The following is a 13,152-nucleotide window of genomic DNA, read 5'->3' as shown; positions in this document are numbered from 1 at the left end:
AGTAGTAGGATGCCAACAGTGGGATGCCAGTAGTGGGATGCCAACAGTAGGATGCCAACAGTGGGATGCCAGTAGTGGGATGCCAACAGTGGGATGCCAACAGTGGGATGCCAACAGTGGGATGCCAGTAGTGGGATGCCAACAGTAGGATGCCAGTAGTGGGATGCCAACAGTAGGATGCCAGTAGTGGGATGCGGGGTGCATTTTGTTTTAATGTCTAAATAACATCAGTCAGACCATTCTCTCATCACCTGGGAGACATTCTTAGATCAAAGGACCAGGAATCCCTGTTTCTAATAAGGTGAAAACATCAACAGACTGAACAGCAGACCGCCGAGCTTCCTACAATACTGTGTAATGTTGAATCATTACATCATCATTCGAATCAAATCAAACTTTATTTACATAGAATGTTGAAAAACATAACTTGATCACGCATCTATTTATCTGAAACCCTGGAATGATCCAGAGTATTGATTTGCTTTCCTAAGAGTGTTGACCACATCCTGCCTCTTATTCCCATCGTCTGACAAGAAATCTTTGTCCTAATTAGTTTCCATCCAGTTCTCTTTCTTTGTGGACGTTATTCACGTGCTTCAGCAGATGAGCCTTACGAATGAACGTTCTACCACAGACGGAGCAGCCATGTGGTTTCTCTCCTGTGTGAGTCAGGATATGCCTCCTTAGGTCCCCCTTTTGACTGAAGCTTTTATAGCAAAAATTACAGCTGAATGGTTTCTCTCCTGTGTGAGTCAGTATATGTCTCCTTAGGTCCCCCTTCTGAATAAAGCTCTTCCCACAGTCACCACAGCTAAATGGTTTCTCTCCTGTGTGAATCCTCATGTGCATGGACAGGTGTCCTTTTTGTTTGAAGTTCTTGCCACAAAAGGGGCATGTGCAGAGTTCCCCCATTGGTGGGTTCAGACCCAATGGTGGGCTACTGTCAAGTCCTACTGTGTAGCTGCTTACAGCTGAACTGTGTCTGTAGGCATTGTTTTGATTATCTGGAGGGTCACAGGGAATGTTGAGACCCTTAATGTGGGTCACAGTAACAAAAGGTTTGAGATCCACCGGTTTAGAGTCTCTCTCTCTGTTCTCCACAGTCTGGGTTTGGGGAAGAGTCAAGGACTGAAGTGGGTTCTCCAGATCACATTCACTTTTCACACAGGAAGGAGAGAATATGGAGTCTTTGGTATCAAAGAGCCCTTGAAGCTGCCCTTCCTCCTGACTGGTCCTGAGATCCTCGTCTTCCTCTTTAATCTGTATGGTCTCTGGGTCCTCCTGTCCCAGACTGGGGCTCCACTGCTGCTCACAGTGCTGCTGCTCAGGGGGAACCTCCTCTTCAGAGACAGAGGGCTGCAGGGAGTCTGGAGGGAAGGAGAGGAGGGTCAGAGGTCATCGATTTTTCAATAACTTTCCTGATAATGTGAAGAGAAGAAGCCATTTTGTTCCGTCGTATTTTTGAATTGTTTAGTCACACTTCCTATGACACGGAATTGGTTCAATAACGTGTGTTATTGTGGGTTTATAACCTGCTGTGTCCAGTCTGTTTGTGACTTGAATACCCAGTTATATAATGGTAAAAGGATCGTGGCATGGCTCTGCATTACGATGGATAATATCCCATTGTGCTGGAGCTACAGCACCTGCCTGTACAACCAATAAACTAGATGCTCCAGACGTTGTCACTGTCAAAAATGTGTTTCCACTTTGGATATTGGTTTCATATTTGATAATATCCCATTGTGCTGGAGCTACAGTCCCTGCCTGTATTTTATTTCATTGGGAGTCATTTTTATTTTATTTAACTCGGCAAGTCAGTTAAGAACAAATTCGTATTTACAATGACGACCTACCAAAAGGCCTCCCGTGGGGACGGGCTGGGATTAAAAATGCATTTAAAAAAGAATTAAATATAAATATAGGACAAAAACACACACATCACAACAAGAGAGAAAACACAAACACCATATAAAGAGACCTAAAGAAATAACAGCTAGGCAGCAACACAATAATATATCCATCGGGACAATTCGTATTTCAGTCGACCGATTGGAGTAATGGCTGTTTTTCCCACAACAACACTAGGATTCTTTTTTTATGGATTTAATGTAAAAATACGATGGCAAAAAAACATGACTACAGGAAAAAGAGGACCGACCATCGACGGGGCTGCAGTGGAGCAGGTTGAGAGCTTCAAGTTCCATGGTATTCACATCAACGAACTATCATGGTCCAAACACACCAAGACAAGCCACGGCTACACCCCCTCAGGAGAGTGAAAAGACTTGACGTGGGTCCTCAGATCCTCAGATCTACAGCTGCACCATCGAAAGCATCCTGACTGGTTGCATCACCGCCTGGTATGGCAACCGCTCGGCCTCCGACCACAAGGCACTACAGAGGGTGGTGCGTATGGCCCAGTACATCACCGGGGCCGAGCTTCCTCCCAACCAGGACCTCTATACCAGGCGTTGACAGAGGAAGGCCCTAAAAATTGATAGACTCCAGCCACCCCAGTAATAGACTGTTCTCTCTGCTACCACACGGCAAGCAGTACCGGAGCACCAAGTCATAGACTGTTCTCTCTGCTACCGCACGGCAAGCGGTACCGGAGCACCAAGTCATAGACTGTTCTCTCTGCTACCGCACGGCAAGCAGTACCGGAGCACCAAGTCATAGACTGTTCTCTCTGCTACCGCACGGCAAGCAGTACCGGAGCACCAAGTCATAGACTGTTCTCTCTGCTACCGCACGGCAAGCAGTACCGGAACACCAAGTCCAGGTCCAAGAGGCTTCTTTAACGGCATCTACCTTCCAAGCCATAAGACTCCTGAACAGCTAATCAAATGGCTGCTTTGACTATTTGCATTGACCTCCATAACAGCAGGTCAGTGGAAGGGAGGACAGTATCAGGTGACCCAACAGGGTTTTGTGACTACTATGATTTCACATTGTAGCCAATTGAATTGCAGACATTCTGTGACCAATTTTTCTGAAATTCAGGGGTTCAAGTATTAACTAATAAGGAATTCCCCTCGAGCACAGCCACTAATTGGGGAAAACAAACAATAACAAAACATGGCGAAATTCTGCTGTACAGTACAGATAACCAGGTCAAAAACCTAACCAACCTAATGCTACCGAAGCATGTAAATAAAGCCTGTGAGAAAAGCACTGTGGCTTCAGGCTATTCTGCATGAGAGAGTGGGAAATTGTGGGGAGCCAAGTAGGCAACACAAGTAGGTTACACATAGCTAGCTGTGTGTGCGGAAAACATTTCATCACAGTTAACACGTTTAACTTGTTTAGTATAGACCGTTTGTAACGCCATTCACTGTTTGTAGCTGTTTACAGTCGTCTGTTTGTTTGTGTTGTTGGTCTTGGTTGTCTAAATGTTCCGGCACTCACTCTGCTGCTAGCACCATCATGAAAAAGGGGCATAAGGGAAGCCCTACAATATTTTGCTTTTCTAAGTAGTGAGAACGCTCTGGAGCAATACTGAAAAGTATTTTTTTTTTTAGATATGTTTAAACATTTTTGTCTTAAAATGTAATTTTGTAATAGACTTAAACAAGCAGACAAGAAAATTGTGTTTGAAAACGTTTTTTTTTTACTGTGAGATAACGGGGTAACCTGGGTAACCACGGGTTGTTTTCCCCAAAGGCGGGTGGGGAACAACGTTCTATCTAATAGTGATGGGTCGTTCGCCAACAAGTCGGTTAACGTCGGGGGCCCGGCACTTGTCGGTTAACGTCGGGGGCCCGGCTCTTGTAGGTTAACGTCGGGGGCCCGGCACTTGTCGGTTAACGTCGGGAGCCCGGCACTTGTCGATTAACGTCGGGGGCCCGGCACTTGTCGGTTAACGTCGGGAGCCCGGCACTTGTCGGTTAACGTCGGGAGCCCGGCTCTTGTAGGTTAACGTCGGGGGCCAGGCACTTGTAGGTTAACGTCGGGGGCCAGGCTCTTGTAGGTTAACGTCGGGGGCCAGGCTCTTGTAGGTTAACGCCGGGGGCCAGGCTCTTGTAGGTTAACGCCGGGGGCCCGGCTCTTGTAGGTTAACGTTGGGGGCCGGCTCTCGTTGGGAGCCGGCAAGCAATATCAGAAGAGCCGAATCTATTTCTAAAAATATAAAAAAATTAAGATATGAATAATCAAAAGTGAAGGTGGTGGTGATGTATCCACTCAGTCAAGTAGGCCTACTAGTGATAGTGGTGGTGATGTATCCACTCAGTCAAGTAGGCCTGCTAGTGATAGTGGTGGAGATGTGTCCACTCAGTCAAGTAGGCCTGCTAGTGATAGTGGTGGTGATGTGTCCACTCAGTCAAGTAGGCCTGCTAGTGATAGTGGTGGTGATGTATCCACTCAGTCAAGTAGGCCTGCTAGTGATAGTGGTGGTGATGTGTCCACTCAGTCAAGTAGGCCTGCTAGTGATAGTGGTGGTGATGTGTCCACTCAGTCAAGTAGGCCTGCTAGTGATAGTGGTGGTGATGTGTCCACTCAGTCAAGTAGGCCTGCTAGTGATAGTGGTGGTGATGTGTCCACTCAGTCAAGTAGGCCTGCTAGTGATAGTGGTGGTGATGTATCCACTCAGTCAAGTAGGCCTGCTAGTGATAGTGGTGGAGATGTGTCCACTCAGTCAAGTAGGCCTGCTAGTGATAGTGGTGGAGATGTGTCCACTCAGTCAAGTAGGCCTGCTAGTGATAGTGGTGGAGATGTGTCCACTCAGTCAAGTAGGCCTGCTAGTGATAGTGGTGGAGATGTATCCATTCAGTCAAGTAGGCCTACTAGTGATAGTGGTGGAGATGTGTCCACTCAGTCAAGTAATCCTGCTAGTGATAGTGGTGGAGATGTATCCACTCAGTCAAGTAGGCCTGCTAGTGATAGTGGTGGAGATGTATCCACTCAGTCAAGTAGGCCTGCTAGTGATAGTGGTGGAGATGTATCCACTCAGTCAAGTAGGCCTGCTAGTGATAGTGGTGGTGATGTATCCACTCAGTCAAGTAGGCCTGCTAGTGATAGTGGTGGTGATGTATCCACTCAGTCAAGTAGGCCTGCTAGTGATAGTGGTGGAGATGTGTCCACTCAGTCAAGTAGACCTGCTAGTGATAGTGGTGGAGATGTGTCCACTCAGTCAAGTAGGCCTGCTAGTGATAGTGGTGGAGATGTATCCACTCAGTCAAGTAGGCCTGCTAGTGATAGTGGTGGTGATGTATCCACTCAGTCAAGTAGGCCTGCTAGTGATAGTGGTGGAGATGTATCCACTCAGTCAAGTAGGAATGCTAGTGATAGTGGTGGAGATGTGTCCACTCAGTCAAGTAGGCCTGCTAGTGATAGTGGTGGTGATGTATCCACTCAGTCAAGTAGGCCTGCTAGTGATAGTGGTGGAGATGTATCCACTCAGTCAAGTAGTCCTACTCTGCGACCCACAGCAACACAGTCTTCTACGGGCCAGTTTATGCCAAAGTCCATGTCTGTAGCAAAACCAGCCTAAATTGATAAGGCTTTGGCTAAAATTGTCACCGATTTCCAGGCATTTTCGATCGTGGAGGACAGAGGTTTTAGAAACTATAGCATTAGTCTAAATCCAATGTACACAATTCCAAGCAGGAAAACCCTTTTAGAATCACTTATTCCACAACTGTACGAGAGCACACAGGCTTCAGGTTGGGAAAGAGTCCAAATGGCTACTGCAGTTTGCCTTCCCACTGACTGTACGAGAGCACACAGACTTCAGGTTGGGAAAGAGTCCAAATGGCTACTGCAGTTTGCCTTACTACTGACTGTACGAGAGCACACAGGCTTCAGGTTGGGAAAGACTCCAAAAAGCTACTGCAGTTTGCCTTCCCACTGACTGTACGAGAGCACATAGGCTTCAGGTTGGGAAAGACTCCAAAAAACTACTGCAGTTTGCCTTCCCACTGACTGTACGAGAGGACACAGGCTTCAGGTTGGGAAAGAGTCCAAAAAACTACTGCAGTTTGCCTTCCCACTGACTGTACGAGAGGACACAGGCTTCAGTGTGGGAAAGACTCCAAAAAGCTACTGCAGTTTGCCTTCCCACTGACTGTACGAGAGGACACAGGCTTCAGTGTGGGAAAGACTCCAAAAAACTACTGCAGTTTGCCTTCCCACTGACTGTACGAGAGGACACAGGCTTCAGGTTGGGAAGGAGTCCAAAAAGCTACTGCAGTTTGCCTTCCCACTGACTGCAGAACACCTGACTGCAGAACTTCTGACTGCAGGACATCTGACTGCAGGACATCTGACTGCAGGACATCTGACTGCAGGACATCTGACTGCAGAACATCTGACTGCAGAACATCTGACTGCAGAACATCTGACTGCAGAACATCAAGGGGAACCACTTCTTACATGTCGGTTACATGTCACTTCATTGAAGATTTTTCAATGTCTAGCTGTCTTCTGGACTGCTGCCTTCTGGACTGCTGCCTTCTGGACTGCCGCCTTCTGGACTGCTTTGAGTTCAGCGACAGACACACCTCAGAGAACTTGGCAGAGGAACTGATGAGAGTAACCAGAGAATGAATGGCAAAAGTAGATGGAAAAGTGGTCTTGTCGTGTTAGCGACAATGCAGTTAACATCACCAAAGCCTTGAAAATGTTAAAAATGGACCCATCGTCCATGTCTTGCCCACACAATCAACCTGATTGTAACAGATGCTCTGAAGGTGATGGAGCCCACTGTGGACGAAGTGAAAGCAGCTGTGGAATACTTCCCCATGAGCACAGTAGGTGCTGAAAAACTAACGTCTACACAACGCCAGATGGGGATGCCGGAGCTGAGGCCTAAACAAAGCTGCACTACAAGGTGGAATTCAACACTTTATATGTTGGAACCGGTTTCTTGAGTCAAAGGATGCCGTCATCTCTACCCTGGCCATTGTCAATACACCTGTCGACGCTCTGACCCAAGAGGAATGGGAGGTGTTGGAGGAGGATGTTTGCAGAGTCCTGGAACCCTTTGAGCAGGTCACTGTGGAGATCAGTGGAGAGAGGTACAGTACGCAGTTATTACTACATCACTATTTAATACAGTGTTATATATGTATATGAGCAGCAGGTGAGAATGTAGTGTCAGTAGACAAAACACAAACCTGAACTAATAAGTTACTGTTCTCTCTTCTCAGCGATGTGACAGCCTCACAAATGATACTCCTGTGTCAGGGTCTGCAGCCAATCACAGCCAGAGTTGATGGACACCCTATGTTCATTAATGGACAGAAAGTTCCACAGAATGGAATATAATCTCGTGCTATCAGAAACCGCTGCACTTGACCCCAAGTGTAAGAAGTGAGCCTTCAGTGATGCCAGAGGGATTACTGAGGCTCTTCAAGAATAACCTCAGCAGCAGGGAGGGAGGGACCCCATCAGTCAACTGACTGAGGCACCAGGGCAACAGGAAGAAGAGGGAGGGACAGCCCCAGCAGTCAGCTGGCTCAGGCACCAGGGCAACAGGAAGAAGAGGGAGGGACAGCCCCAGTAGTCAGCTGGCTCAGGCACCAGGGCAACAGGAAGAAGAGGGAGGGACAGCCCCAGCAGTCAGCTGGCTCAGGCACCAGGGCAACAGGAAGAAGAGGGAGGGACAGCCCCAGCAGTCAGCTGGCTCAGGCACCAGGGCAACAGGAAGAAGAGGGAGGGACAGCCCCAGCAGTCAGCTGGCTCAGGCACCAGGGCAACTGGAAGAAGAGGGAGGGACAGCCCCAGCAGTCAGCTGGCTCAGGCACCAAGGAAACAGGAAGAAGAGGGAGGGACAGCCCCAGCAGTCAGCTGGCTCAGGCACCAGGGCAACTGGAAGAAGAGGGAGGGACAGCCCCAGCAGTCAGCTGGCTCAGGCACCAGGGGCAACAGGAAGAAGAGGGAGGGACAGCCCCAGCAGTCAGCTGGCTCAGGCACCAGGGCAACAGGAAGAAGAGGGAGGGACAGCCCCAGCAGTCAGCTGGCTCAGGCACCAGGGCAACTGGAAGAAGAGGGAGCAGATGGAGCAGAAGCACCAGCAGTAGTGCCACAAACGTCTGCTGTTTGGATGCTGTTTGACGAGAGAGCAACTGGGGATGCAGCACGAAGGAATCCCTCAGCAGATGTCATAATGGGGGGTCCAATCCCATTTGGAGGAGCCCCTCCAAAGGTCTGCAGATCCTCTGAGCTGGTGGAGGAACAAGGCCTCTGTCTACCCACGGCTTACTACAGTCATGACAGGGAGACTCTGCATCGTGGCCACATCCGATCCCTCTGAGAGGGTCTTCTCGAAAACAGGACAAATAATTACTGAGAGAAGAAACCGCATCAGACCCTCGAAAGTGAGGCAGCTTGTATTTCTGAACGCAAATCTCTCATAAAAGCCCAATCTGGTCAGCATTGTTGTGTGCTGCTGGTTATAACATGGCAATAAAGGAGAGAGAGAAACGAGGGACCAGTTTAATGTCATAAGTGGGACGCTGCAGTTTTGCAACTTGTTATTTATTTTTCTTTGATATGGTGAAATATTCTATTATGTTGTTCAGATTGTTTCCGTTTTGAATGGTTAGATTTATATGCACTTCGTTTATATAGATTAAAAAGTTATACTTTAAATTCAAATGTTTAATAGCATTCTATTTAATTACAAACCAATGCATTTTTAAATACATTGTGGTTAAGGTAGAGTATGATTTCATGTAATCATTTATTTAGAATTGTTTTAACACCAATCATAGTCAAACTATCACAAACTGTTTGACTTGAAATAGAATATATATATATTTTTTTAAAGAGCCGTTTGGGAGCCAAAAGAGCTACTTATCTACTACGGATTGGGACTACCTACCTAATTTTCAAAATGCTTTTAAAAAAACACGGAAGACAAACGCAGAAAACCATGGACAACTTCCTCCGTGCTCACACACTATCATAATTCATATGCGCGCCACTAGAAATTCCTGCATTAGCATGTTTCTGTTAGCGGAGACATCATGACAAAATACCCCATGTATTACTGTCCTGCTGATGTGCCTGGACCTTGTAGGCTAAACTGCAGAGAAAACACATAACTGATCCAAATGGTTGCCCAATCAGGCAGGCAAGACGCAGTTATTTGCAAAATGAATATGCATTCAAAACACCAGACTTTTGAGCGGTTATTCAAATCACATTGGTGATTCACTGCAGTTTAGAGCCCGGACTAGAGTTTTGTAAAAACATCGCTCAAATCGCATTGTGTTGTCGTAGTAACCTAATGTCCCGAAAAGATCGAAGCGATAGGACAGCTCCGACCGACGGGGACTGGGCAGGACCACACTCAACGCAGCCTCATACACACATTGCAGGCTAACTATGATTTCATTATCTAATCCGGTTTGCTTCTTCCATTGACTGGATATTTTCAAATATTAAAGCTTAACATTGATGTTATGAATTATGGGCTAATATACTTAGCTTCTAACTTAGGCTATAGGCTACATCGTGAGCCTGTCTGTCTTAAATTGTTCTGCCACAAGCTACTCCTTTTAAATCTTGTCAGAGTCCCAGGAAAAAGACAGCCAAAAAAAATAGCTTGTTGGACACTTATTTCAGCTTATTTTATTATTTATTTATGATTATTTATTTATTTTATTTTGCTAACAGCCTATTGGAGGAGAGATGCTCGTTTAATGTAAAATAGGCTCCAGTATTAAACAGGTGGGGAGTTTGAAAGGAGAAGGACATATGTTCCTATAGTTGGCCTATCTTAACGCTGGGCTACATCCCAACTAAAATAGACATTACACCATATGAGTGGCCTGCTAAACTGTCAAGAAAAGACCAAAAATGATTCACAACGGTTGCATTATTAGGCCAAGGCTGTTAGTTCAGCATGAAACAAAACAGGTGTGAGTGGCTATTCAAATTAGCCCACATCACTGCAGTTTTACAGCCTATGGACAATAATGGTGTATTCACGTGATAACAATAATTAAGTCCTCATTGCACTGTGTTTGATTTGATCTGTGTGTTGTATAGCCCTCATGACTGGTCTGAACCAGTATCTGTGTGTTGTATAGCCCTCATGACTGGTCTGGACCTGTATCTGTGTGTTGTATAGCCCTCATGACTGGTCTGGACCTGTATATGTGTGTTGTATAGCCCTCATGACTGGTCTGAACCTGTATCTGTGTGTTGTATAGCCCTCATGACTGGTCTGGACCTGTATATGTGTGTTGTATAGCCCTCATGACTGGTCTGGACCAGTATCTGTGTGTTGTATAGCCCTCATGACTGGTCTGAACCAGTATCTGTGTGTTGTATAGCCCTCATGACTGGTCTGAACCAGTATCTGTGTGTTGTATAGCCCTCATGACTGGTCTGAACCAGTATCTGTGTGTTGTATAGCCCTCATGACTGGTCTGAACCAGTATCTGTGTGTTGTATAGCCCTCATGACTGGTCTGAACCAGTATCTGTGTGTTGTTTAGCCCTCATGACTGGTCTGAACCAGTATCTGTGTGTTGTATAGCCCTCATGACTGGTCTGGACCTGTATCTGTGTGTTGTTTAGCCCTCATGACTGGTCTGAACCAGTATCTGTGTGTTGTATAGCCCTCATGACTGGTCTGGACCTGTATCTGTGTGTTGTTTAGCCCTCATGACTGGTCTGAACCACTATCTGTTTGTTAGAGACCTCATGACTGGTCTGGACCACTATCTGTTTGTTAGAGACCTCATGGCTGGTCTAAACCACTATCTGTTTGTTAGAGACCTCATGACTGGTCTGAACCACTATCTGTTTGTTAGAGACCTCATGAGGGGTCTGAACCAATATCTGTTTGTTAGAGACCTCATGACTGGTCTGGACCTGTATCTGTTTGTTAGAGACCTCATGACTGGTCTGAACCACTATCTGTTTGTTAGAGACCTCATGACTGGTCTGGACCACTATCTGTTTGTTAGAGACCTCATGAATGGTCGCGTGTGTGAACTTAACTTGGATCCGCGTTCATTTGTAATGATAAACTTCGCCACCGTTTCCTTACAACATAACAAATATAGTTAGTTTCCTTCCAGCTAATTTCTTAGTTACGCGATTGTATAACTAGTAAAATTGTTTTTTTAATTGAGGGTGCATTATTTATTAAGTTCGATAATGAGGACAAAAAATAGCATAGTTACTTAAAACGACGTTTGCGTGAAGCTGAATCAAGAAAATGAATGGTGAAGTCTCTCCCAGACACGGTATACTATTCCTCCTCACCACTATATACGCACCTCTTCTACATAGTTGTATCTCCGTTGTGATCCCCAGCAGTCTCCGTAGCCGATCATTCTCCTCCTGGTACTCCACTACCGTTTTCTCAAATGCACCAAAAATCTCCACAGCAGCCGCCGTTAAACGCTCATTTAAAAACACACGCAACATCTGTAGTTTAGACATTTTCAGTTGAGTAACTTATTCAGCTCAGCTGTCTTGACCCCACACAAGAAGTGTCGTCTTCAAATCTACTTCCGAGTTCGAGTCAAGGAATTTGAGAAGAATCCTTGGTTCCAGCGGGTAGCAAACTCGGAAACGCAAAACAGCGCCGCTAGTTGGATGGGGGTTTAAATTAGAACAATTTAATAGGATTTCTATAGTTTGCATTCATACAAAGTGCGCTTATTCGGCAGGGGTGGTAAAGGTACCCAATTTTCATACTTGAGTAAAAGTAAAGATACCTTAATAGAAAGTTACTCAACTAAAAGTGAAAGTCAGCCAACCTTATTTGAGAAGGACGGGCTGGTGGTCATGGCTGGACCAGAATAAGTAAGTAGAATGGTATCAAACAGATCATGCCATTCAATTCGCTCTGGTACGGCCACAGCATCCTCCTGTGTTGGAGATGTTTACCCCCCCCCCCCCCCCCAAAAAAAGTGACATTTTATTTGGGATTTACTGAGTCTGCCTTTAAAATCAGATTTTAAACCTAACCTTAACCACACTGCTAAATTATGCCTAACCTTAAATTAAGGGCACCTTTTATTATATTTCCATGAATTGTTATGTTATAGCCCGATTTGACTTTATTGCTGTAGTAACCACTGACTACCATAGTAAAGGAAACAATGCCTACACCTCGACATCAGACGAAATGCGGTTAAGTGTCTAAGGCTGCGGATCCGTAGGTAACCGTCACTTTCCGCCCCTCCCTGTTCCGCAACACGCCCCATTCCGCCCCCTGGAAAGATTTGGATCATGTTCTGTTTCTTTATCTCTACTTTGAACACACGTTTTTTTCTGTCACCGTCCCTTCACATTTCTCATAACCAGGATTTATTCCATCCTTTTTATGCGAGTAAAGTACATGTCGGATGAACAAATGTAATGGCAGGCACAGGCCTGATGGAAACAACACATGTGTTGGTAAACTTTCCAAATGTCGACAAAACTAAATGCGATAGACAAGGTGGGATCTTTTTTTGTCGGTAAATTAATTATGCCAGAAATAGCGGTGGAAACACTCTTATGCGCACATTTGTATTTAATAACCATCATATCAAGCGATGAGAGCCTATGTTTGGTCCTCCCATGCCCCACGTCATCACGCGGTTTTATTCATGTTTTAAATACGTAAGTCATTTTGATGAAAACGCACCCCTGCTCGGAAAATGCGCATATTGTCTTCATGCAGATATTTTTGAATAATTGCATGACAATCCCTCGCCAATTGGATGGAAACCTAGGTCGTGTCAATTTTGAATGATAATTCTTCCCAGTTTTACCGGTGAATCGTCCATGAAGCATCTGCATGCCAACCATTTGATCTCAATCAGTTTCATGGGAATATGCATTTCGATTTTCTTAGTTATCTAGAGTTGTTTCTAATGATGTACAGTGTGCGAATTGTAGAGCAGAGGGTGTTAACAAACTGTAGCCAACCTGTGTTTTGTTTCAATCAAAGCACATATTTAGCCTTGTGGCGCATGCTACACTATGCTATTATATTCGGTTCTGTTATGTCGAATACTGTGATCGTTATGCAATCTGGCAGACATTGATTCAGCTTTGATCTAACTTAAACGAGCACCATTCACCAGAGTAGCATGTTTTCTGCAAGTTGTAGAGAATATCATACATGTGCAGAAGCTTCGGGGCCTTCAGCTGTTGGGAAGAGGAGTCCAGTAAAATTAGGATCCACATCTATTCC

At 45.6% G+C, this 13,152-nt stretch overlaps 1 protein-coding gene across 1 annotated transcript; it reads right to left on the bottom strand.

Annotated features, from left to right (window-relative positions):
• Positions 1-379: 379 nt before the first annotated feature.
• On the bottom strand, positions 380-11,462 carry LOC135510241 (zinc finger protein 473 homolog). Its single transcript, XM_064931040.1, has 2 exons — positions 11,240-11,462; positions 380-1,367 (listed from the first exon to the last, which is right to left on the bottom strand). Exons 1-2 carry the CDS (start codon positions 11,403-11,405, stop codon positions 550-552), a joined length of 984 nt encoding a protein of 327 aa, XP_064787112.1. The 5' UTR covers positions 11,406-11,462; the 3' UTR covers positions 380-549.
• Positions 11,463-13,152: the final 1,690 nt, after the last annotated feature.

Source organism: Oncorhynchus masou, chromosome 23, assembly GCF_036934945.1.
Source record: "Oncorhynchus masou masou isolate Uvic2021 chromosome 23, UVic_Omas_1.1, whole genome shotgun sequence".
Classification (NCBI taxonomy): domain Eukaryota; kingdom Metazoa; phylum Chordata; class Actinopteri; order Salmoniformes; family Salmonidae; genus Oncorhynchus; species Oncorhynchus masou.
The sequence above is the reverse complement of the archived record's forward strand: the minus strand, read 5'-3'. Positions and strand labels throughout refer to the sequence as shown.